General features: G+C 35.3%; 3 protein-coding genes across 3 annotated transcripts in view; all 3 read left to right on the top strand.

The window, feature by feature from the left end:
* LOC127874948 (uncharacterized) overlaps positions 1–27700 on the top strand; it is a 175170-nt gene that overhangs the window by 53047 nt on the left and 94423 nt on the right. The gene's annotated exons all lie outside the window — the stretch shown is intronic.
* LOC127872701 (uncharacterized) overlaps positions 1–27700 on the top strand; it is a 436069-nt gene that overhangs the window by 406436 nt on the left and 1933 nt on the right. The window lies entirely within an intron of this gene.
* Positions 14606–26656, top strand: LOC127872705 (uncharacterized). The gene is made up of 2 exons (XM_052416041.1): positions 14606–14687; positions 25075–26656. Exons 1-2 carry the CDS (start codon positions 14651–14653, stop codon positions 26460–26462), a joined length of 1425 nt encoding a protein of 474 aa, XP_052272001.1. The 5' UTR covers positions 14606–14650; the 3' UTR covers positions 26463–26656.

Below are 27700 nucleotides of genomic sequence, written 5' to 3'. Positions count from 1 at the left end.
AATAATATATAATATCATGTATATACATTGCATTGTGAATGTGAGTGGCTAACTGTTGGTAATTGATACATCTAATGTTATGAATGGTGTATGTTTGCCGATTCTTCCAAAATGTTCGTATTGATAGGTTCATTTACACGAATACAAAAAAGGCGAAAAATGTCATGTTTATCGTATTGGCGCCCTGTTTTGCCATTCTTGTGGTATATAAGCAGTCCTCTTGTCTAGACGTATTTGCGGATTGAAAGTCGACAACACGACAGAAAGACAAGTATGTTATGACCATAGGCAAGGCGTTGAACATGCCAAATAGGCAGAATGTCACACATTCACCAAAAGTGCAAATTACAAAGTCATTATCGTTTAAAATTTATAAACCTATATATATATATATATATATATATATATATATATATATATATATATATATATATATATATATATAAATATAATTGTAGCTAGATATCATCTGCAAACGTTGGTCATACAAAAATTGGCCTCATTTCAACCGTTTAAGAATAACAAACTGACAAATCGGACGAAATCGACAGTTTTTGCTAGGTAAGACAAAAACCCGCACTCCAATCTAACCATAACCATCCGTGTAAATGCGTGCTGACAAACAATACAATCACAATTTATCGCTTAACATTGATGAAAACGAGTTACATAAACAACTTGCCCCAAAAAAGTAATTCTGTATTCAGTGGAGATGCATATTCTCAATCTCCGCACAGTAATGTCGTTCCATGTTCTCACATACCATATCTGCTACCACAAGAAAATCCTACCAGATTTGGCAGTACTTGTGTTGTTGTTTACGTTTTATATTATGAAAAGTAGTATCAGTTTCTTTAATAATAGAGTTTAAGTTAAGGTTCATAATTAAAAAAAAACTAAATTTAAAAAAGTAACAAATAACAACGGGAACATTATTGTACCACGAGGCTCGGCTATCATCACGTGCTGTGTTATGAAGGCAGGGATTTGATCCAGCTGTGCTGGTTCCAGTCAAATCTTTGCGGAGGTTGGCATGTTCTTAGAAGTAAACTGCAATATCTTGTTATTGCAGTTGTTGGAAAATAACATATTGATCTTAAATACCAGGCTTTTCAAAAACCTGATGTTAAGGCAACGCAAGAAATCTGCTTTGAACGTATGCACTTGTAAATTTGCAAGTTAAAAGGTTATATATTATTTATTAAGTTTAATCATCAGAACAGCTGTATAAATCAAATAAGCTGTAATAACATGACAACAATATCCTAAAATTGATCAAACATATAATTTATAAGTTATTTCATAATAACATAATAATAGTCGTAACACGTTTTTATGATTATCGCAGGCATTTAATACTTTTTAACAAAATTAGTATGCCTAAATGTCACAGATAAGAGACACAGATGACTATATAAACACATTGGCAACATACCATGAAAGTGACACAACTAGTGTTTTTTTCACAATTTTGGGAATGGGGCCGGTAGCCTTTAGATTGGGAAAATTTGCGGCGTCTTGACTAAAATTGGGAACATATTGCTGATGTTGTTTTGCTAAAACAAATTTAAAAATTGAGAATACAATATTTGTAGTATTGTATTGCTAAGGTTGAACTTGTATGGATGGGAGATGAACGAAAATTGAAAAAATATTGAGATATTATTTTTTTTTTGGAAACCTTCCTTTGTGAATTTAAAGCTCCCATTTAGAAAAAATATATACTTTTTTCAATTGGAAATGGGGCCGATTACCGGACCCGCTTTTGAATGAAAAAAACACACACTGACAACATGTAATAAAACACCGTTTCTATAATAACAATATAGACTATCATATAGTTTTCCTGAAACTGGCTAAAACGCCTGTCATCTGGAGAGGCATTTCTTTTAAAGGTGCTGGTCCGGGCAGCACAAACTGCCGGACCGAAAAAGGCACTTGCAAGTAAACAAATAAATATGATTCCTGTCGACCGGGCTAACATTTTCACAAAACAAGTCCATCTAAATGTAATTGGGTCGGACCGCGGGACAGGTCATTTCGTAAAGACTGAGCGTACTGAAATATACAAACAACTGTTCGCGATAAACACATATCTAATTATTATAAACCAACATCTACACTGTAAATATAAAATCATGAAAATACCATCAATGCATTCAGCATCATCATAGAATTCGTCTTGTTGGTACCTTTATTGTCAATATAATCGCCACTACCACCACCACAACATCGTCATCATCAAAACAGCAACATATCAAACTTAATAAAGTGAATTGTTTTGCTTTATATTTTACAGCCTGTTCCATTTGGATTAGAAAAAAATACGCGATAAACCAAGAAACTGGGGGAAATAAAATTTAACATTATTAATGTGATTATAAATAACGGTATTCGTAGTGTTTACAAGTGCACGTTTAAATGCATTTTAAAATGTATGTTATAAAGTGCTACATAATTATATTGCTGTTGTATAAACTCAATGAACACATTATTGAGTGTATTACAAACGTTTGGAATCTTTTTGGACAATTTCAGTCAGATTTTTGGGGAAAAATGTTTTTCTGATTTAAATCGATTATAGAACAGTTTAGACTCCTCCCATTTGGCTTCGTGATTCATTAATATTCAACATAAAGGTGATTTGTCCACGGGGTCGATGTTTATATTTACATCGTACACACGTATTGTGATTTTGGGATATAAGTTTACTGCCCTTTTCAATTAACAAATAATTCATAATATGTTGTAACCCATCATTAGAGTGAATCTATTTAGACAACACACTAATGTGCGACACAACTAGAACGAAGTTAATATTCTTCTTTTCGATAAAAATAGCACAGTTTATAATACTTCTCTTTTGCACACGGTTATTTCATTTACGAATGCGAAGCTTAACACATCTCGTGATTTAAAATGTGCTTTGAACTAGTTAAAACTTTGTGAATAGATCTACTATTGTATCGGAGACAGTCGTGTTTAATCAAGAAGTAACTTAAAAATATGATAACTCGATTGAATATAGCAAATTATAAGTTATATTGGAGATGAAGAAAGTTAACTATGTGTTATTTATAAAATTTTGCAGGAAAACCCATGTGTTTTTCCGCGATCTATTTTTGAACATTGGAAACCCAACTATTACATGATGCTTGGATCCCATGACACCACATCAACACTGTAGAGCATTGTGTTAAAGGTAAAAAAGAATACATTTAAATTAATATATAATATCATGTATATACATTTAATATCATGTATATACATTTCATTGTGAATGTGAGTGGCTTACTGTTGGTAATTAATACATCTATTGTTATGAATGGTGTATGTTTGCCGATTTATCCAAAATGTTCGTATTGAAAGGTTTATTTACACGTATACAAAAAAAGGCGAAAATGTCATGTTTATCCTATTGGCGCCCTGTTTTGTCATTCTTGTGGTATATAAGCAGTTCTCTTGTCTAGACGTATTTGCGGATTGAAAGTCAACAACACGACAGAAAGACAAGTATGTTATGACCATAGGCAAGGCGTTGAACATGCCAAATAGGCAGAATGCCACACATTCACCAAAAGGGCAAATTACAAAGTCATTATAGCTACATATCATCTGCAAACGTTGGTCATACAAAAAAATGGCCTTATTTCAACCGTTTAAGAATAACAAACTGACAAATCGGACGAAATCGACAGTTTTTGCTAGGTAAGACAAAAACCCGCACTCCAATCTAACCATAACCATCCGTGTAAATGCGTGCTGACAAACAATACAATCACAATTTATCGCTTAACATTGATGAAAACGAGTTAAATAAACAACTTACCTCTAAAAACTAATTCTGTTTTCAGTGGAGATGCATATTCTCAATCTCCGCACAGTAATGTCGTTCCATGCTCTCACATACCATATCTGCTACCACAAGAAAATCCTACCAGATTTGGCAGGATTTGTGTTGTAGTTTACGTTTTATATTATGAAAAGTAGTATCAGTTTCTTTTATAATAGTGTTTAAGTTAAGGTTCATAATTAAAAAAAAAATACCTAAATTAAAAAAACAAAACAAATAACAACGGGAACATTATTGTACCACGAGGCTCGGCTATCATCACGTGCTGTGTTATGAAGGCAGGGATTTGATCCAGCTGTGCTGGTTCCAGTCAAATCTTTGCGGAGGTTGGCATGTTCTTAGAAGTAAACTTCAATATCTTGTTATTGCAGTTGTTGGAAGATAACATATTGATCTTAAATACCAGGCTTTTCAAAAACCTGATGTTAAGGCAACGCAAGAAATCTGCTTTGAACGTATGCACTTGTAAAAAATTAAGTTAAAAGGTTATGTATCATTTATTAAGTTTAATCATCAGAACAGCTGTATAAATCAAATAAGCTGTAATAGCATGACAATAATATCCTAAACTTGATCAAACATATAATTTATAAGTTATTTCATAATAACATAATAATAGACGTAACACGTTTTTTATGATTATCGCAGGCATTTAATACTTTTTAACAAAAATGAGTATGCCTTAATGTCAAAGATAAGAGACACAGATGACTATATAAACACATTGGCAACATATCATGAAAGTGACACAACTAGTTCTTTTTCACCATTTTGGGAATGGGGCCGGTACCCTTTAGATTGGGAAAATTTGCGGCGTTTTGACTAAAATTGGGAACATATTGCTGATGTTGTTCTGCTAAAAAAAACTTCAAACTTGAGAATACAATATTTGCAGTATTGTATTGCTAAGGTTGAACTTGTATGGATGGGAGATGAACGAAAATTGAAAAAATATTTAGATATTATTAATTTTTTTGGAAACCTTCCTTTGGGAATTTAAAGCTCACATTTAGGAAAAATATATACTTTTTTTCAATTGGAAATGGGACCGATTACCGGATCCGCTTTTGAATGAAAAAAAACACACTGACAACATGTAATAAAACACCGTTTCTATAATAACAATATAGACTATCGTATAGTTTTCCTGAAACTGGCTAAAACGCCTGTCATCTGGACAGGCATTTCTTTTAAAGGTGCTGGTCCGAGCAGCACAAACTGCCGGGTCAAAAAAGGCACTTGCAAGTAAACAAATAAATATGATTCCTGTCGACCGGGCTAACATTTTCACAAAACAAGTCCATCCAAATGTAATTGGGTCGGACCGCGGGACAGGTCATTTCGCAACGACTGAGCGTACTGAAATATACAAACAACTGTTCGCGATAAACACATATCTAATTATTATAAACCAACATCTACACTGTATATACAAAATCATGAAAATACCATCAATGCATTCAGCATCATCATATAATTCTTGTTGTTGGTACATTTATTGTCAATATAATCGCCACTACCACCACCACAACATCGTCATCATCAAAACAGCAACATGTCCAACTTAATAAAGTGAATTGTTTTGCTTTATATTTTACAGCCTGTTCCTTTTGGATTAGAAAAAAATACGCGATAAACCAAGAAATTGGGGGAAATGAAATTTAACATTATTAATATGATTATAAATAACGGTATTCGTAGTGTTTACAAGTGCACGTTTAAATGCATTTTAAAATGTATGTTATAAAGTACTACATAATTATATTGCTGTTTAATAAACTCAATGAACACATTATTGAGTCGATTACAAACGTTTGGAATCTTTTTGGACAATTTAAATCAGTTTTTTGGGGAAAAATGTTACTTATTGACATTGGGAAACAGCCTGTAATTTTGGGCGAAACAAGTCACTGTAATTAATATAGAAAATAATCACCATTATCGACACCGCCATCATCATAATATCACTAATCATTATCTTCATGTTCGTTGATGTTGTCAACGTATGTATTTTATCATATTATTCATAATAAACAACATCAGTGCAATATGTGAACAACTGTGGTGTAACTAATTCATATATGGATTTAAATGTCTTTTTTAAACAACACAATTTGACGTTTTTAATCGTTGTTTGTTTTTACCACTTGATGCTCATGTTACAATGTGACCCGTTATAAAACACGATTTTTTTCTGATATGTTTTTAGGTTCAAATCATTATGGCGAGTCTGGCCGATGTTTTCACTGAGAAAGAAAGGACGAACTGGCTGAAGGCATGGCTTGCAGTGGATATTGCAAAGTCTGGATTAGAAAACTTCGCGGAGACCGAGGCCAAAACTTTACATGCGAATATATACAACGCGGCCTGGTCAAGTGTTCAAGCACCAGCTGTGTGCATTGGCTGTCACACCGCTAACTTACTGAAATGCCCAACTCAAGGAATATGCAATAAACGAGGCGCAAATAGCTCATGTAAGGCTATGCATGATACCGCGGCAAAACAACCTCGACCATGCCCTACTAACGTGTGTAATAAAGTTCTCGACGAAATAAAAACACTGCACAAATTTGCTAGTCCTTCGTGGAAAAATACAAGGGCGCAGCAATGGGCACAAAATCCCTGGCAAATTGCAAAGGCGTATTTACCTCCGGACGGATATACTGGAAAGAGTTCGGTGCAAGACACGGACTTTAACGGAATCATCAGTTTTATGATGAATTGTAAACATTTCGACAGCAAGTTTTCGTTCCCCATAGCTCCAGGAAAAAACAATCCTCCGTGTTTACTGACAAAGGTATCAAACGTATTAAATTTTATTTAATTAGCCTTTCTTCACTTCCACGTCTCATATAAGTTCACATGAGCACATAGTGCTCATGGGACGTTGTAGGATACCGTGATGTCCGTCATCCGTCTGTTAGTGTTGTACCTAGAAGGGCTTGGGAGCATGTGGATGTATATTTAAAAATGGCATATTAACGCGCGGTTAATTCACAATAGAACGAAACCTTTACATGCCAGCGGTAAATTTCACGGGTTGTTGACAGGTTGGGGGTTTATATTAATTATTATAACATACCCGCCTAAATGTTCATGTTGTTTTTGTGTGTATATTAAACCGAATTTTATTAAAATGTTTGATGTTTAATGTTTTCAATATCATCCATTTCACGTCCATGCCATTTAAAAGTGGCAAACATAATACAGAAGAAAATACATATTCTTCTGGTTATACACAGATCCACAACATATCAATACTAATCTTGTTAAATGATTTTAGATTTAGGGTAGACTGAACTCCAGTTTGCAAAGACGTTTGTATCTTAAACGTATTCCCCATCATTAATGGACACGCGAATTGCATTTATCCTTACTAATTATTTGATTTCAAGAGGCAATTAAGATCGTTATCAATAAGGGCGCGTGGTGGCTTTTGCTTTTGAAAATAGGCATGTGACTTCAAATTTGCGATGCGTCGCGGCAAAATATGCCTGGCAAAAAACTATTGGTATTCCATACAGGAAAATTGAATCATAGATGCATTGTCATTTATTCCAAATAATACAAAAGTCCTTAAACTGGCTAAATTGTCACACGATTGTCAATACAATTGTTAGTTTTATTAGGATTGATGTTATGAATTGTATATGACACACTCGTCATTTGTATAAAATATTCATGTATATAATTATAAGTACTAAATTATTTTCGTAAAACAAGATTATTGTTATTAAATTTAATGAAAATTACCCTCATGAAATGTATATTGAATCATATACAAATTACCATCATAGAACATAATCGTCATATTTAATTTAATGTAGAAATTATGCTTACAGAACATATACAACTATTTTTACAAAATTAAGATAAAGAATAGATATTATTATACCCCAACATACGAAGTTTAGAGATGTATATAGGAGTTAACTTGTCTGTATATCTAGATGATGTCTTGGTCGAGTTTGAAAATGTGCCATGCCGGGCCAAACACTAGGTCACAGGGTCACTTAGTGCGTTCTTAACATTCAGCATGTTGTCCGCTCTCTAATTCAAGTAGTTTTCATCCGATCTTCACCAACATTTCTCAGAAGTTGTATCTAGATGATCGTAAGGCCAAGTTCGAACATGGGCCATGCTAGATCAAAAACTAGGTAACGGGGTCACTTAGTACGTTTTACACATTCAGCATGTGTCCGCTTTCTAATTCAAGTAGTTTTCATCCGATCTTCAACACACTTGGTCAGAAGTTGTATCTAGATTATGTGTAGGTCAAGTTCGAACATGGGCAATGCCGGGTCAAAAACTATGTCACGGGGTCAGTTAGTGCGTTTTAAACATTGAGCATGGTGTCCGCTGTTTTTGGGAAGACAACATGCAAAATATTATGTGTCAATGCGGCATGTGGGGGTATTCGTCACGTCTGTTAAAAAGCTCTAGTTTAATTATACATAGAATTATTATCTTTAAATGTTCTGCAGTATAATAAAAATAGTTTCTTATTTTCTTATAAAAATAAGTTTATTTCAAATTTCGGAGAATTAGGTTAGAGTAGATGTATTTCGCATGACCGACGATTAATATTTTTAACATTACTATTTCCTTCCCTCGGAGGTTTTAATGTAAATTAATGTCGTTTCAGTTCCTCTTAACTAGAGAGCAATTAATTGTGAGCAAATCAGATAGTCTTTGGATATACTAAATTGCGACGCAGTGCAAGTGTCACATATCCGTTTTGTCTGTCACTTTCCGGCTATATAAGATGCATAAAATCACGAACTAGTCAGTTGTTAGGGAGGATTTGGCTAGATAATAATTTAGGCCATTGTTTAAATTAATGAAATCGAAAATTGTATCATAGTTTGAATAGTAAATCAAGTTAAAAACTACTTTGAGCCTTGTGTCTTCAATTAATTTCCCATCCATCATTTTATGGAGATGTTTTGAAGCGTGTCCGTAAATTAAAATATGTTAAAGAAAATGTTCATATTAAACTTTTCAATTTAATCAACTCGTTTTTATCAAAAGGATATGATGCTGATGTACTTAAAACACGTGCTTGATGGTTTTAGTTCACTATATCTTTCTTCTCTTAAAATTTGGAATCATTAATGATATTATGGGCATTTTTCACATTTGAGCATAATTGTGTCTTTGTGTCGTTTGTACAAATCTGCATGAAAACTACATTTAGACTCACATATTACATCAAATCATTTCAGTCGACAGTTATTTTCAAATAACACCTATATACTGTTTGATTCCAATAATGTCGCTTTAATGGAATTACCATTTTTATACATTTGATTCTTAATATTTAATCACCTAAACTTGTTTTATTATTAGTTCAATTTTGCAGTACCGCCCCATTAATATTTTTATTTTTACTTTACAGTACTGCCCCTGGATTTTTTCATGGCATTGTGTCTTCGCTTGTCAATTACGTCATAACTCTTTCTCTGTTCCTGGGTACATTTTTTTGTGACGTCATACGACCAACTTTCCCAGTTGTAATCTACATGCATAGGTCATTGGGTTTATAATTTTATTTTTATTTTCTCTGTGACACGCGTTTCTTGTTTGATTTATTTTTTAGCAGTACATAAATAACCAAGAAATGTAATATGGAACTTTTACACCCATTATTGCTGCTTCTTTCTGTATTTGTGCGATGATGATCTGAAATATAAACTTCATGATGCTATATTTTAAATCTTTTTCTATAAAGAAGGAATGTAGTTGACACTTGTTCATAGTTTGATTCCATCGTGCCTCAAAAAGTTGTAACTCTGTTGCTCTGGTATCTTCAATACCATTGAGTAATTAAATGGTAATTAAATTGAATGCGTTTTAATTCCCTTTTATTATCGTTTAATTTGAGTTACAATGCTATGAGGTTAAATTGTATTTACACTTAAATGTATTATGAATATTGCTGGGCCAAGTGTGAGGTTGAGCGCTCCAAAACCGGTTTAAATCCCCAATGCTTTGCATTGACCGTTCCAAGGCGGTGACTCCAGCTTTATTCTTATTTGTGTTTATCTTGTTTTGTATTGTGCTGTATTGTGCTGTTGTGTACTGTTTGGGCAATCGGTCACTTGCCTTAAATAAATGACCTACTAATTGTTTATAATAATAATTCAATACTACTCCAGCAGCTGGAGTTTCACTTCTTTATATTGTATCCAAACAATATTCCACTACGGGACACGTTCTAATTTTTGGACATAATACCTGCACCACGTATAATAAATGAAAACAAGAACAATAATACTAATGCAATGTAACAACAATTCTTATTCATTCTAACAATTGTATTATGTAACACGATTAACGTTTTACATTGCTAAACAACTTTATTTTATATATCGAACGCATACATCACATGACAGCAAAAGTGTTACACTGATGGTTATAGTGCAGATAATGCATTTACAAAATAGAGTTTAAAGTGTTCAGCGGCTGGACGTAAATGATACACGAATCACAGATGTCATCTTAATAAGATGTAGCCGCCTTATATTAATGATAACTCATGAGCAAGTACAAACAGTGTTATACGGTAATCGCGATTAAATAATTACATTTTCTATATTACACGTTGCATGCTATACCCTATTTCAAAAGGTTAACGCAAGCACATTTGGCCAGAATTAATTTCATCAATGGATTGTTGATAATTTTAGGCGCGTGAGATTGGCAGGACTGTTCGTCACTCGTCTCAGTGTAAACTTACAGACGCAGATCTCCAGGTCATCTTCACAACACTGACTAACCTGCTGAATGACCCAACGTGTCTTGCACATGACGTCGCATCACAGGAGGCTGTAAACAAATTAGCAAAGGTAATATTGTTAAATGACAAATCGTATCGATGTATTCCCCAGAAAGAGGTTGAATTTCTTACATGTGTTATTAAAGCTACACCACAAACGCGCTGTAGTATTTAGCTGAAGATAAGCATACCAGGCACCTTTTATACATTATTATGATGTTGATGTAGAATGGGACGATGAAATTAAGAGCACGAATTATATATTTGTTCATTAAGCATAAAAATCTAAATAGTCAATTTATGGTTCATTTCTGCAATGGAAAGGATGTGATGAACGTATGTCTAATGTACTCTTTCTCCAATACAGCTACAAAACGATATATTGAAGATAACCACAGAAGAAATGATGCATTTACTGGGCGCTGTCCAAGATAAACTGAAGGAAGTTGAAAACTTAGCTGAGAAGACTCTTCACGAGATAAGGGAGTCCATTCAACGATATATGAATGATCTCAAGGAGCACAATGACACATGTAAACAGCAACTTGATAAGCACACAGAAACATGTGAAATGAAACTGGATGAACACACTGAAACATGTGAAGTGAAACTTGATGAACACACTGAAACATGTGAAGTGAAACTGGATGAACACACTGAAACATGTGAAGTGAAACTGGATGAACACACTGAAAACTGTGAAGATAAACTGGATGAACACACTGAAAAACTTAAAATTGCACTTGATGAACATTCTCGACAGCATACCGAATCAAACTATGAGCAATCCTGTGAAGGTATATTGGAATTTGTATTGTACTTTAAGTTGCTTATAAATAACATTATATTCATATTTTAGAACAAAAAAAACGTGATACATAAATGGCCTAAATAGCCATGCCTCCATATAAATAGATTTATTTTGCTAATGATATTCTCTTCTCTAAAATTTCGTATGGTTTTCCCCTACAATTTTGTTCAAATGATTTCCCTGTTCAAAAACGGCCCAAACATGAAGCTACATGTATATTGTTTCTGTTATAAATGTACAGTGAATACTTTAAAAAAAAATCTCTGAAATCGCAAGGCCGCAGGTAAAGATTTGTGCATGTTGTATAATATTCTTGTTCATTACCCACACTTGGATCGCCCTGTGTGACTGGTTTCCCATACAATACGTATACAGTCCAACATGTGTAAAACGGTCAGTCAATGGAAGTGACCCATGTTTGACCCACATGTTTTCTACTACATTTTGGACGCTTCAAATGTACAATCCCATTCAACTCACACCCGAAAATTATTTTAAACTTATGCTTAACCACAACTGCACTTGCGCACGTCCAACACATTAATTACTTTCAATCAAAAGCGCACTTTTCCAGAATCAGACAGTTTCGCATACTTGATTCGCTCCTCCCAAGTTTAAAACTTGCGTTTACCTCGAATTGATATTCCGTTATTTATTACTCCTATTGAATGTAAAATTGACGTACGCTAGAAAGTGCATAAACAGAATGATCGGAAAATGTTATTTTCAAATCACTATATATTTGTGTAATTACAACCTCAATGTTGTAAGTACTTAGCTGTTATTTAGTTAGTGATACATACGTTTAAGGTTTTGTTTCTGGGGATACAACTTATTTTAAGGATTTTCTAATTATTCCAGGAAAACAAACCTCAACTCCCTATTATTAGTTGTATCAACGTGGGCAGCATATATCATATGAAATGCAAAAACTGAATCCAGATTCTTTAGCCACAAAAAGACTCTATGACGTAGGTGGTAAGAGACAACAGGAATATTGATTTGCTTTTTACTTGCGCACCTCGAAATGACTGCCTCATGACCGCATCACACGGGTAAAAAAGGCTTTCGACGTGACAAACACTGGCCGTTGGATGCATAATCAGATGACCGGTATAGTCAGGTGTAAATCAGTTAATAAATATGTCCATCAGGGTGCGCACGTTTCTTTATGTGGCAAAAGTAAAGTATTGTGTACACATCTATTGTCCAGTCGAAATGCAACTTGCTAAGATATTTTGTGCTCGTGATATCTCGTCCAAATTACAAAATGGTTTGGGAAACATCACACAATTTGCCAATACGTTTCAGTTCCCAAAATCAGATGAGCCACTTAAATGTAGGGCCTATGACTCACTTCATTTTAGTCGTGCATACACTTTTACCTTAATAAAAGAGCATGCAACGCAACTTCTGTCAGAATATACCTTGCTAAATTTTTATTTCAGATCTCCGTCGACGTTTGATTGAACACTACAATGACAACTCTAGCTTTGTGCCTCTTTCAATTTTGGATGAGAGTCTTGATAAGCGTATAACAGACATATATGCAACGCCTAAAATACATCGAATCGATATTAAGAAAGATGGTTCACGCAAAATAGAGGAACCAGTAAATTTTTACAAAGAAATGTTTTACAAACACGATCATTCAAATAGACGCATTTATGTACAAGGCGAACCCGGCTCAGGAAAGTCAACTTTTGCAGCTAAGTTAGTTCATGATTGGTGCCATAAAAATCAGCCTATATTGACTGCTCCGAATAAAAATACAGCGTTTAATGACTTGAAGACAATTCAAACATTCAAGTTCCTATTTTTCATCTCGTTGAGAAATGTGCGGGGACAGAAGGATATAAGTCAGATGATTAAAGACCAGCTCGTTGATCAAATGTACTCTGAAGATGATCTTGACGGTGTGTACACACTTTTAAAAACAATTATAGAAACTGAACAATGCCTCGTAGTTCGGGATGGCCTTGATGAATGGGTGGCACCTGATGGTTGTAACCTAGCTGAACCTTCCATGACAGGATTGCCGAAGGACAAAGTCACGGTTCTCACAACAGCTCGACCATGGAAACTGGCTGATGGACGAATAAAGAATTCTCAAATCGACATTCTGATGGAGATTCAGGGTGTAAGCGATCCGGATATATTTTGTGCAAATATACTCGGTTGCATAATTGACGACACTAAGGAACTGGACAACACTGTCAAGGAATTTCAAAATTTTGTTGAAAAACGGGAGCTTAAATCGTTATCATCCTCACCGATGTTGTACATACTGGTCATCTGCACGTGGGTCGACACGATGAAAGAGGGGGAACATTCGAAAGAATATTCCTTATGTGCATTATACACTTCTTTGCTTGAAAGTCTTTGTAAAAAGACCACCAGTACAACTGGTTATTTTAATATATCAAACCCTTCACCTGTAGATTGTTTTTCTAACACAAGTTACCTACAGCCAAACATTGAAATCTTAGATAAGCTTGCTGTTGCAGCTTGTAAATTGCTCTTCTCATGTGAAAGAGAAACATCTATTGTTTTTAGTGACATAGCATTATCGAACTACTTTTCTGGGGAAGAGTTCACACTATGTAAGACATTCGCTCTCAAGGCAGGAATATTAACAAACAGGAAAGATAAAAATAGGACTGGAAGCTCGAACTCATTCATTCACAAAACTATTCAGGAATTTCTCGCAGCATATTATATTGCATGCAATACATACGTCATTGATGACGTTGTGGCCGGATATCTGAAACGCTACAATGATTCTTATCTTGATTTATCTCAAGTGTTCATATTCCTGTGTGGGATGAACACCATCGCTGCGAATGCATTGTCAGGTTTGATGGACGAATATCACGTTGCTAGTTGCAGATTTTACGACGATTGGCCTTGTGAGCTTCAGAATATCACTGAGACTGGAATCAGAGAGGCAGAAGCCGGCAAACAAAATACCATATGGCCGAAACTCAGTCACGTTTCCATTACGTACTACAACATGCGATATTCACTTCGTGTCTTGTCTGCAAACACCTCCAATATCCAGTCATTGAATTTGACTTTTTTCTCGATGGGGTCACCGTTAGTTTCTGAAGCGACTGTCCATCAAGCAAAAATAAAGCTGCGTCCATTCGCACGAGGCGATTTTGTGTTTAACCTGGCGTCATGCCACAAGCTGAAAATATTGCGTCTAATGGTAAATGACAAAGGAGATGACATATATCTTACAGGTAAATTATTTTATATGTTATAACTAAAACTAAATGAACGTTAATATTCAGCATATAGTTACCAATTGTATCATGTTTTTAGCAAACATTGGTAATTAAATCGACATGGAGTTCAGTCTGATATAAATGGTTTTGTAAGTACACACTTGTTTTACACGTGTCAATATGGATTCTGTTGGTTTAATTAATTGGAATTTAACATGTACATCACCTTGTTTACGTTGCGAGTAGACCAGCAGAGTTAATACCAACTTCTAAACTAATATTTCTATTATGATCGGCAGATAGGAAACATTTCACTGAAAAATGCAGTTTTAATACAAAGAATGTAGGATTATTAAACATGTCTTGTTTAAGAAATAATATTTTTCTATGATGGTTTGTTGTCAAATAACCAACAGTAAGGAGTATAGATGCGTAGGAATTAAATCACGAGTGCGAAGCATCTATACTCCTTACTGTGGGTTATTCTACAACAAACCATCATAGAAAAATATCATTTCGATTCTAACACGATTCTCATTGATTTGGTTCCAGCTTTTGGACGTGAACTATATTTTTCAATACTCCGCCCTTCTTAGTACAAAGTTCACTTTTTAGTGACGTCATTGAAATGTACAAACAGATGGCGTAGTTTTCATTCATAAATATTTTGCAAATGACGTCACCCCATTGAGAACAACAATCGTAAATGACGTCACGTTTGTTGATGCTACTGAAAAGCTGACATGCTATAAATGTTTTCTTAATTAATTTTCTTAACAAATAACATTGTTTGTAGGCGTGATTATGTCACTTATCACCAAATATACAATTTGTTGTTTCATTACATTTATAAACATGCTTCATTTATTACATTTCTTTTAGAGCGGGATTTAGCACGTGCATTTTACTGCAATATTTTCTTTATTTATTCGGAACTATTTTCGAAACATTAAGCTCCGCCCATAATTTATTGCAGAATAACCCACACTTGATTTCCTTCTTTGTCTTTAGAAAACAAGTCGCGTGCCGTGTTAGAATTGATTGTAATATATAATTTATTCAGATATATGATACACATTTATTATACATTTTTAATTAAATCCTCATTAATAGTGGATGTGAAACATTTAGTCTAATATGTTTAAATAGTATCGACTTGCAAGAGAGCGCATTCATGTGTGGTTGACATTTTTTATCCCTTTTTTGTATATTCATACGTTCGTTTTCGAACAATATCTCAACAACATCTTATATGACACTAATTTGTGAGCTCTTTAACTCTTTCACGGGTTCGATCCCCAATGCGGGAGCGTTCTTTAGATCTCCCCCAAACAAACCAAGTAATAGCTCCATCAAGATAGCGGACTAAAGAGCGTTTTAATAAGCTTAAGAAATCCGATGCAATCGAGCTAAACTAAATAGGTTTTAACTTATTTGTTAGCTCACCTTTTTGTTGCGCATACCTTGCTCGTGTCGAGACTTTATGATCATATGGTGTTCATCATTTGTATTTCGTCGACATTTACGCACGTAACACATTATTTTTCACTCTTCAAAAACATTTACAGAACATTTGTCCCATTGATTTCGCGTCAGATTACGAAACTGGGTCATATTGGGTCAAACTTTAGGTCACTAGGTCAAATAAACGAACAATGTTAACTCTCTAGATTTCTTATGTTTAGTCAAATCTCTTCCAAGCAGGACATTTGTTCTAATGATGTATCGGCAAAGTTCGAAAATGGTTCAGGCGCATTAAAAATAATGGCGGCCAATGGGATGAGACTGTTTCATTTTCATTATCTAGTTAAAGTGAAACCTTGTTAATACATTTTCGTCCAATCATCATTTAATTTGTTCATATCATTTGTTCTAATAGTATATCGGCCTATTTAACCAAATCAATCCGTGCCATTGCACAAAAAATAACATATTCACCTGGGGGCTTGGCAGTTTTTCGTTAACGGCTAAAGCGAAATCTTGTTAACACTGTATATATAATGTTTATTGTTATAAACAACAGACGATATTTAAATCGTGTCTGATCTATAAACACCGCCAATGTCAAGTCATTGCATATACCGCGTTTACTTGCCCATGGATAGCCTTAATCACATTTTGAGTTAAACCTGTTGTCGCCCCGCAAGCTCAAAAAATTACGTCTAGAAGGAATGGCACAATGGCTTAAAGGTAAAACTATATTGTTATGTATTTAAATAATTAAAAGTTGATAATTATTCACAATATAATTACACATGGTATGTAGTGTTAAACATAATGTTGTCGCCGAACGACAAGGAGTTCAGTCTGATATGAACAGTTTGTAGGTATTTATTTAAAAATGATATATTTAACACGGGCACTGTTGGTCAATAAATACAGCAGGTAATACAAATACGCCAATTTAAAACAATATTATGGAACATTTCTAAGTTTATACATTCGGACAAAATTGTAACAGATTAGCTAGATCTATTGTGACGCTTACTTTTAGCTTTTATAATTATCTTTCGCCCACCGATCGTCCTCCGTTCTCTTTCGTAAATATGTTATATTTTTTTTGAACTCTAGATGCGATTTTTATTATTAAATCTTAATTAAATTTGATCAGAACATGTGTGCCATTAATATGTCGTCAGAGTTCGAAACTGGGTTATTTGGAGTCAAACACTATGTCAATAGGTCAAAGTAAACTTAGTTAACGCTTAAGAAGTCGTACTTTAGTCTAATATTCATTAAACAGAACGCATGTTCTAATGATGTTTTGCCCGAGTTCGACAATCGTTCTGATCCATTGAAGAAAATTGCGGCCAGAGGGGGGCTGGGTTGTGTTTTCCTTATCTAGCTTAAGTGAAACCTTGTTAACACTCAAACAGTAAGATTGTTCGTGAACTCATCATTGAACTTGCTCAAAATATTTATTCTAGTATATCGGCCATGTTTGAAAACATATTCCGGCCCATTGCTATGCATTGTAACTTTGGGCGAGACATTTATTCCTATATGACTTGTGATAACCGTGTTAAAACATTTTTGTTCAAATCATCGCGAAACTTTATTTGATCATTTGCTTTAATGATATAGGTAAATTCGGTTCTGGTCCGTAGAAAAACATGGCCGTTAGGGGGCAGGGTAGTTTTCATTAAAAGGTTATATTGAAAGTTTTTCTTACATTCTTCAATCACAGTTTTTTCTGGATAATTTTCCATAAGTTCTAAGCCTTGTTGGAAATGGTTATTTTTCGTTTGTAAACAATGCCTCCAGGTGGCGAGCAGATGAAATTTAATTCATTTACACTGTTAACTTTGCAGTTTTTGAATTATGTCATTAAACTTATTCACAACATTTGTTCTATTGCCCGGCAGAGTTAAAAAAATGGTTCCATTCCGTTAAAATGGGGCCCAGGAGTGCTGCAGTTTTCCTTACATTGCTACAGCAAAACATTGCCAACACTCTATAAGTCACATGTTCAGCCCAAGTATCATGAAACTTGTTCAGAAAATTATTGTTAAAACTATCTTGCCCAAAGTCGTGAAATGGGTAAAAACATCTTGCAAAAGCTGCCCAGAAAGTGCAGTTATTTTTTGTTTTAGCTGAGTGGCCAAGGGTTTGACGCTCTTGTTTAATTTCGCTAATTGTGTTTATACAGGGATTCATCAATAAATCTTTAAACAGAGATAACAACGCAGAAAATAGAATATTGTTGAACAGTCATTATAAGGCAATTGTTTAACGGTATTTTATTTTGTTTTCTTTTTTATCATGTCAGTGATATGGTCGGCTGTTTTCGGAGAAAACCCGAGGTACTGTCATAGCCAGCTCGTCGTCCGCCATCCGGCGTCTGCCGTCCGCCGTCCGCGTCGTGCTAAAACCAGAACATTGCTCTAAAATCAAAGTGCTTCCACCTATAAAACTTGATATGAAGCTTCACCTTGATGAGTGATACACACCACACTCATTTTTTGGTCACTAGGTCAATGGTCACTGTGACCTCTAATTTAAATCTTAAATATAGGCTCTAAATTCAAAGGGCTTCCACATACAATTTTGAAACTTTATATGTAGATGCACCTTCATGAACCCACACGCCACACCCATGTTTGGGTCACTAGGTCAAAGGTCAAAATCACTCTGACTTCTAATGTAAAAATTTAACATAGACTCTAAAATCAAAGTGCTTCTACCTACAACTTTGAAACTTCATATGTAGATGCACATTGATGAGTTCTACACGTCACACCCATTTTTGGGTCACTATGTCAAAGGTCAAACTGTCCTCTCTTCCTTTTCTTCTCACAAGCTTTCATTTATTCAAATCTGCACCCATAGCCGAGCGTTTGCACCCGCTATGCATAGCTTTGGTTTTATGTTTGTCTTCAGTTTGCATTGTCATTGTAATTTGGTAAAAGTCGTTTTGAACGTCCCAAAACTTGCGGGATTTCATCATGTCCTTTTTTGTAAATGTTCGAATCCTATTTCGGTGATTTACTTTCATAATTGTGTCTTTGGTATTACCCTGACAGCTAAAATGTATTTTACACACCGTAGTTTTAAGTCGGATCGAGTCAATGGATACAATAATTTAGTGTTATGGTTTCCTCGGTTTTGTGAATACCTTTTGTCCGTTTTTCATCGTGCGTCTTTAAACATTTAGCTTGACTCATTTGACTCCACAGTTCATGCAACTTTTTCAGAACATTCGTCACAATTATATATAGGCCTTGTGTTAAACTGTACCAAGTAGGCTAGGGTCAAAAATGGGCTACGAGGTGAAAATAAAAAGAAAGCTTGTGAACATTTTTGTGGCCACACATATTGCAAAGTGGTTAAAAATATGGTCAAAACGTTGTTAGTTGAAATTAAAAACTAGGTCACTATGTAACATTATTGATAAAGCTTGTGAACACCCTGGGGCAACATTTTCCTAAGATCTTCTTTTATCGGGACCCATCTTTACTTCAGCTTGTTAGTACATGGTAGCTGCTAGCATACACCCGGTACAGTCTGCGTTGAAATGAATGTACCCGTGTCTACTTCGTGTACTGTAACGTTTGAATTGGCACAAATCAACAATACCCGGGAAAGCCAGACCAGTGGAGGAGTACCAACTTACTCTCTTTGCAAGAAGATGCACATTTTTGCACACCTCATTTTATGACACTTATCTCTGTCCTCACTAGGTGGTCATTCAACTAGTTGTTGTGTACCAGGTCCTGCCACCGTCAGACACCAGAAAAATGTATTGCATGTTTAATTGTACTTTTTTTCATGCAGTCCTCTGTAATTAAGAAGTTACACAGATAGAATGGATTGAGCTCTTTGGGCCACCAGCTGACGGTTTTCTGCGGATGGTCAATCTCACTTTTATAATATAAAGTTCTGTTATTATGAGTTATGCGTTGAATGAAACAACAACATCTGGACATAAGACCCAGCCCCGTTCGCCCGGGCAAATTCTATCGCTGTCATGGCAATGGAGAAACGACTAGTGGGGGAAGTGTCCATATCTTGCTACATGTTGCCGCTGCTCTGATTCAGATAGCTAATGGTTATTTATATGCAATAACCGAAAATGTGTTAAATGCGGAAGCATAAAATCTGCCTTCCACCAAGGATAAGGCTCTTATATGAAGGCTATGAGTTTATCCTCTTATTCTCATTGCTATTGTGTTTCTCGCTATGATGCAGAGTTAAAACAAATTGCACCATATACTTTGTTCCAACGTGAGTGCATACAAAATATACCTACACCATTATATTGTACCGGAATTAAGAACATGAAATTTGCTGTCAATGCACGCCCTTTACCAGAAGTGTATTTCGTTTAGTTGGGTTAGTGGGAATGATCATATAACAAATATCAAAATCACCCCACTTCCCTCTGTTGAACTGGAGGCACAAACTTAACAAACAACGATCTTCAGCGCCCTGTTTCATACATTCAGGTATTGTTCTTACATATACAGAGATGCCCTCCTGTCGATCCCAGAGAGTATTCCCTGTCAGACTATGATCACCACGTATTCGGGCTCCAATGTAACGGAAAATTCTTAGCTTGGTCAAACAATTTCAGGCGAGTGCAAGATAGACGAGGAACATTTTGTTAGTGTGCCCCGTAATTGACCCAAAATGATCGAAAGCAATCCAATCAGCTCCCCTGCCTGTATTACCATGCATTACAATTAAAGATCCGTCAGGAATAGGTCAACGTTTTAGACACATGCATCTTAAGGAGCTGACGGATCTTGTAAGTGAGAAAATTAAGGACCGTAATTGACCAATGTCGGGTAGCAGCATACAATAAAAAAATTATCCATGGTTCTGACGAGGTAGAGAGTCATTTAAACATGTCATTTAACCAACCAAAAAATCCATTCTGAAAGAAAGGTTCTGATGATACATTTCATCCATTAACCAATACGTGGTCATTTCTGACCATCCACTGTATTTATATCTAAATACAAACCATCCCAACTGCTAAAGTAAAAGGGCGTGCGCCGGTCAGAGTATTGCGTTGAAAACTCCTCGCGCCAAGATAACTTCTTCTCAGTGCAGACTAATAACTAAATCTATGACCAATACTATTGTTTAATGTTTATTACATAACTGTCGTCTGCGGCTTTGCTCCTTTTGACAAAAAACGGTATGATTGACAACTGCCTTTTTTATTTAAAGGTACGAGCTAAATGGTCTTTACAATAATTGACAAATCAAAATGCACGATCGGTGGCCGTGTAAGTAATCTAAATACACAAACCTCGCATTTTTTATCCGGCGATGTTTCGATAGAGCTAGCCGATCGGTATTTTGATAGCATTCCCTTTGTTTAAGAAATGTGTTGCCTTTCAAAAAATATCGTAATTTATAGGTTTTGCGTTAGAGCCATTAATTGTTTATCTCTTTTAGCTCAAGCGAGAGGTAATGACACGAAACGAAGGAACCATTTCACTCTGCGAGTTGATTGAAATACATGTTGTTGTAATGTTTCGAATCAAATATGCTGACCTATTCTTTTGCAAATGTCTGCTTCTCTCAGTGCAGCGGTTGGTTCTCTTTACCAATCCAGTAAGACAAATGTACATATGTTGAAGTATATCTGCAAGCTTCGCGTATCAAAATATGGCCGAATTCTTTCAAGTTCAATGAAATGTAATTCACTCAAGTAGACATGTTATTTTTTAGTAAAGTTACACTAAACTACTTATACAAACATGCTCTTAATATCGTTGGTTACTTGATACCAGTCCCGTAATCTTGGAAAGGGTCGTTTGTATTTGTTACCCATCACATTTCGCTTAAATACACACAACAAACACTTACTAGCTTCTATAATTATTTCAAGATCTTGCACTTATTTACAGGTGTTCACTTTTATTCAAATATGCTAAACAGCAACACAGTTGCCTTAAATACTTGTACATACATGATGAATTATACGTTATCTATTAACATAATCTAGTGTTTACCGAAATCATATACAATGGCGTAGTTGCGACGTTGCGATGGTGAGTTCACTTTCACAATATCGCACCATAGTTCTATTTGACCTCGCATCATGTTATCGCATTCTCGGCTTAGACTATACAAATACTATATCAAGAGAATGAATTCGGAACATCGCGTTTCGACTTTTTGGCCTTTGGATAAATAAATAAAGGTGAGAACGGGAACATTAAGGAATATGTTTTATTTTCATAAAACATCGTAAATTACCAGTGTTGCGTAAGTGCTATTTGTTGTTTCTTTCTGTCAACCTTTGGAAGAACAACAAAAATTAATGACACGAAACGAAGCAGCCATTTCACTGTGCTATGTAGTAAAAAATATGTTCGTTTACTAGTTCAATTCAAGGATGCTGACCATTTCTTTTGCAAATTCTGCTTCACCCAGAACAGCGGCTTGTTCTCTTGATTAACACTTGTCCATTTAACCACCATAGTGCAAATAAAATATCTTAGTGGTGTTTCCGAATGAATCGATAATTAAAATATGCTTAATTTGTTAAAGTTCAGTAAAATGTGACTAATTGAGTAATTTTTTTCTCGAGTAAACTTTAGCAAAAATACTTATACAAAAATACTCTTGAATATCTATGGTTATTTCAAACCAGTCCGTAAATCTTTGGAAGGGTCGCCATATAATGTTGTTTGAACTTCTGACCCACCACCTTTTGCTAACAAACAGAAAACACAAGTTAGAATCTTCTATAATTATTTCAAGATATTGCATTAATGCAAATGTATTCGCCTATTTACATATATGTATTTTAACAAGCATTACATAATTGTTGAATTCTACGATATGCATTCCCTTATCCAGTGTTAACCATAATCATACACTGATTAGTAGTTGCGAGGTTGCAATATAATGATGCGCGAGATGGTGGAATCACTTTCACGATATCGCACCATTATTATATTTTACCTTGCATCATGATTTCGCAATCTCGGCCAAGATTATCCCAATGATAGTGTGATTTCAGATCTTCGCTTTTTGACTGTTTGACCTTTAAAGGTAAAGAACGGGAATATCACTGCTATATTATGGGATTACAATGCGATATATTTATTTCGCGATCTCGCAGCGTAATATTGCGTTCACAGACCTTGAATTTGTACAATTTTATCGTGTCATCGGGTCCTCACGCTTGTACTCTTTGGGCTTACGAAACATCGATGGATTTTAACGAGATCCGTTAAAATAATGATGAATTGCTAATGGGATACTAGTCACATACAGGTACAGATACTTATGCGCATTTGCTTTGGGGAAAACACATTACAAAGTTTATTCACGTGCATGGCTTTCTCAATTAACATATTCGAGCTGCTAACACACGTGTATGTGTATGTGAAGCTCATAAGTCACACAGGAGGGCATGATATCTTAAAATTAATTCAAAACTTACTTTCCTTAACGTTCATTTTGATAATGCGATATTAACATTTTGACTAAATGGCCGCACCATATGTTATGATAGGAATTTTAGCAACTAAATGACGTATTTTGTTATTGTGTTTGATTCTCCGTGTACTTGGACCTGACCGTTTAACATACCATCGCATCACGCAGTGTTGTATACGATTATACTATCCATATAGAATCATACCTCATTATAACATAGACTAGCCATTTTTGGAGTGGGCATACATAAATATCGAGCACAAAGATGATGAGTCACTGATGGGAATAATGAAAATATTGTATGTGAATGAGTTCTCATTTTCACACATGCGAACATTAAAATCTTATTCTTTACAAATATGACAGGATGTTATGTGAAACTATGGTCATAAGGAGATTTGTTGGCTTGATCTTAAATTGCAATTTTAAGCCAAATATATACAAAACCGCCGTGAAAAAAAGCATATGGAAAATCTAGCAAAGAAAATGCGGATGCAAGCCATCGGTTAATGACTCTGAAAATGTGCGCCTAATTATTTGAGCCTTGTTCTGAGAAAACTGGGCTTACTGCATGTGCTTAAAGTGTCATCCCAGATTTGCCTGTGCAGTCCGCACAGGCTAATCAGGGACGACACTTTCCGCCTTAACTTGATTTTCGGTAAGGAGGGACTTCCTTGAAACTAAAAATACCATAAAAGCGGACTGCACGGGCTAATATGTGATGACACTTTGCGCACATACAGTAAGTCCAGTTTTTTTCATAACAAGGCTCAAATAATTAGGCGCACAGACTGCACAGGCTTATCTCAGACGACACATGCATTAACGCACATGCATTAAGCTCCGTTTTCTCAAAACGCAGCTCATTTTATTAATAGTTTGATGCACTTCACATTAACAACTGTCATAAAAAGAGCCAATCTCAATATCGAGTCGTATTGATTCCCTACCCAATATGTTAATGATAACCACTAAACTCACAAATGAATCAATCATCGATCATCGCTCTAATGGTTTAGTCATGGCAGAAAAGACTTGATGTCGGCATGTGGAACAAGTAAAATTACAAAAATGTGTTTAAATAATTGATTAAAAATATGGGAGATATTAGACGTAATATCATATAACGCATATATGGTATGAAATGATTTTATATTATGAACATTTGAAAATGTGTGCATTTGATCACTAATAGGTTATATATGACCGCTTAAATAGTACACTCCCACGAAGGTATAATTAACGTTGAAGTATTTCAGTGTGAAATTGAGTTATACTTAAGAAACATTCGGACGCAAAAAATAAAAGTGTAAATTATTTCAAACCAAACAGTAGTACTTACATACTTTTTAATCAAATGGGCTTAAATTTATTCGACTGTTCATTAACATACATGTTTCAAATCCTTGAACATTGATTGTGATTGTAAATCGAATGTCAACAAATTTAAATGCATTTAGTGTCTTTGTTATCAGTATGCATTTAATCATATTTTCAGATTCTGTCGATTTGGTAACATCAGAACTTCCGGTCGTGATTGTTCTCAACCATGCAGAGCCAGCTCGGTGTGGAGATCCTCCTCCAGTCCTGCCCTCAATACAATACATTGACTTGTTGGGGGTCAAATGTTCCAGTTCCTGGCTACGCAGTCTGTTCAGCACGCTACTGACACTCGATCATGAGGTGCAGTGTGAGCTAACTAGCTGTTATATTACATCGACTGGAGAGGGCTCTGTCAGAGAATCAACCGAACAAATATCGACAAATATAAGGACGGGTTTTAACAATACATTCTACGTGCAACTTTCTCGGTACAGTTTCATGTTTAGGAAGCCTCTACATGGTTTTGGGGAGGCTCTACGTGGTCTGAATATCAAATTGCTGCGTATCAATGTGGAATACACGATAATGAGCCGTTCACACTTTGTAGCTTTCTTATATAAGTCACTTCCATCACTCTCATCACTGGAGACACTTGATGTATGCGTGGACGATATCAGTCCTGATTTGTGTGAGTATCTGCACAGTCTGCATATCAAGAGTGTGACTCTGAGTCAGAAGGGTAGGTGGAGGGGCGTAATAGTAAATCATGTTTCACAGTTATCACAGGTTCTCATATCGCCCACACAGATGGAAGCTATTATTATTGACGTGAATGCCCATCCAGATCTGTTAGAGGCTCTGTGTGGTCGGAATATAAATAGTCTCAGCCTATATGGAAGTGGAGAACATTTGGAAGTGAAAAATGTATCGGCGTTGTGTAGGTCCCTCTCGTCTCTCAAACAGCTTGATAAGCTTGATGTTATCGTGAACAATGACACTCCTGGTCTGTGGCAGGCCCTGCATGGTTTAAATATTAAGAGTCTTAGTCTGAGTGGTGGAGAAACAGGTTTGATAGTGCATCATGTATCGGCGTTAGCACAAATACTGGCATCGCTCATACACCTAGAAACGCTAAGTATTAAAGTCTCTGAATACAATCCCTGTCTATGGGAGGCTATCCACGGTCTGAATATTAAGTGTTTGAGTCTTTGTAACTTAGGTCAATTGGATCACATATCGTCGTTATCGCAGTCACTAGCATCGCTCACAAATCTGGAAACGCTTTGTGTAAAATTCTCTTGTGCAGGCGTTCCCCGTCTATTGGAGACTGGCTGTGGTCTGAATATTACATGCTTAAGTATTGAAGCGAGTGGTACCTGCCAACAACTATGGGAGGCTCTCATAGGTCTGAATATCCAGAGTCTGAGTATGAGTGGTTTTCGTCATATGCGGAAGAACATACAAGAGGAACATACGATATCTCCGTCTTTTTCATCGCTCTCACAACTGCAAATGCTTACACTATATGTAAGTGATTTTTACGACATACAGCTACCTCAATAATTGAAGTATTTAAATATCTACTGGGGTGGTGAAGGGTATACATTCCCATTAAGCGATATTGTGGGCATACTGTCTGCATGTACTCAGAGAATTGAGATTAAACTTGAATGCGGTGTCCCTTTAACTGAGTCAATAGAGGGATACAAACACAAACTGGAGAGGCTGAAAAATGTCAAGATGACACGATTTCTTATATATACCTGGAAACCCTCAATAGGAAATGGTTCTGACTGGTGTGTTCAGAAAGTTGTTGTTGGTGTTGATGGTAATCATGATGATGATATTGGTGATGATAAGCTATATAAACAATTCATAGACGATGTGGCTGATTTGCATCGTATTTCTGTGAGATTTCGGATTAATTAAGATTCAGTTTCGATCTTACATGAACAAAAATAGTTCTTAATAAATTCGTCTGAATTTCTTATCTATCATGTTACCATTATTTTCATTGTCCAGAAGTGTTCCGGGTTGCTGCGTTACGAGAGCGATTGAATCTTACTCGAACGTTTATTTGTTGTACTACTACAATTGACATTTATGCTTTTTAGTGTTTAGTGTCTGTATTTTGTTATAATGAATTGCTTTATTGTTCAAAAGTTTATAAATGTGTATTGTTGCTGTATGATAATTGCAATATCTCACCAAAGCAAATAGTGCTCATGGGGAGCTTTTGAGAAACCTGTTTTTCGTCGTCCGTCAGTCTGTGCTTGCGTTCCTTACTGAACCTACAGATTTATCCTTCTTGGCAGATTTAAGAGTACTTTTCAGAAATTATCACCGGGCCTTATTTTTTCATTTTTTTTCTGAACGTTTTAGTCTGTTGAATAAGTACAAAGTATCAAAGGAGCTAAAATAGATTTTTGAAAATGAAAACTTCACAAATCTTCTCTGAAAACACAAGGGCCAGGGGTTTAATATTATGCGTGAAACATCATGCGTTGATCCTCTTCAAATGTGTTCAAATCTTGCCCCTTTGAACCAAAACTTGCCACTTCACATGATTAATATAGCTTGAATAAATATTTACTTTAAAGGGACTGTCAACCGCGATTGACGAAAAAATAAAAGTTCTTAAATACCGTATTTTTTACATTTATTATTTTATATTGATTAAAATATTACGACTGGTACATTACTTGAAACAAGTTCATATTTTCAGTATATTCGGTAATAAAATTTCGCGATGTGAAATCAAACGTATATCGCGAAAATAGGTGACATAACGATATACACAC

This window comes from Dreissena polymorpha, chromosome 3 (genome assembly GCF_020536995.1).
Source record: "Dreissena polymorpha isolate Duluth1 chromosome 3, UMN_Dpol_1.0, whole genome shotgun sequence".
NCBI lineage: Eukaryota > Metazoa > Mollusca > Bivalvia > Myida > Dreissenidae > Dreissena > Dreissena polymorpha.
This window is presented reverse-complemented; position numbering and strand designations above follow the sequence as displayed.

Excerpts from the sequence above, each read along its gene's own strand:
- LOC127872705 (XM_052416041.1), top strand. The coding sequence starts at position 14,651 with ATGGTAAATGACAAAGGAGATGACATATATCTTACAG. Across the intron at positions 14,688-25,074 it reads AGATGACATATATCTTACAG|ATTCTGTCGATTTGGTAACA; the intron begins GTAAATTATTTT and ends TCATATTTTCAG.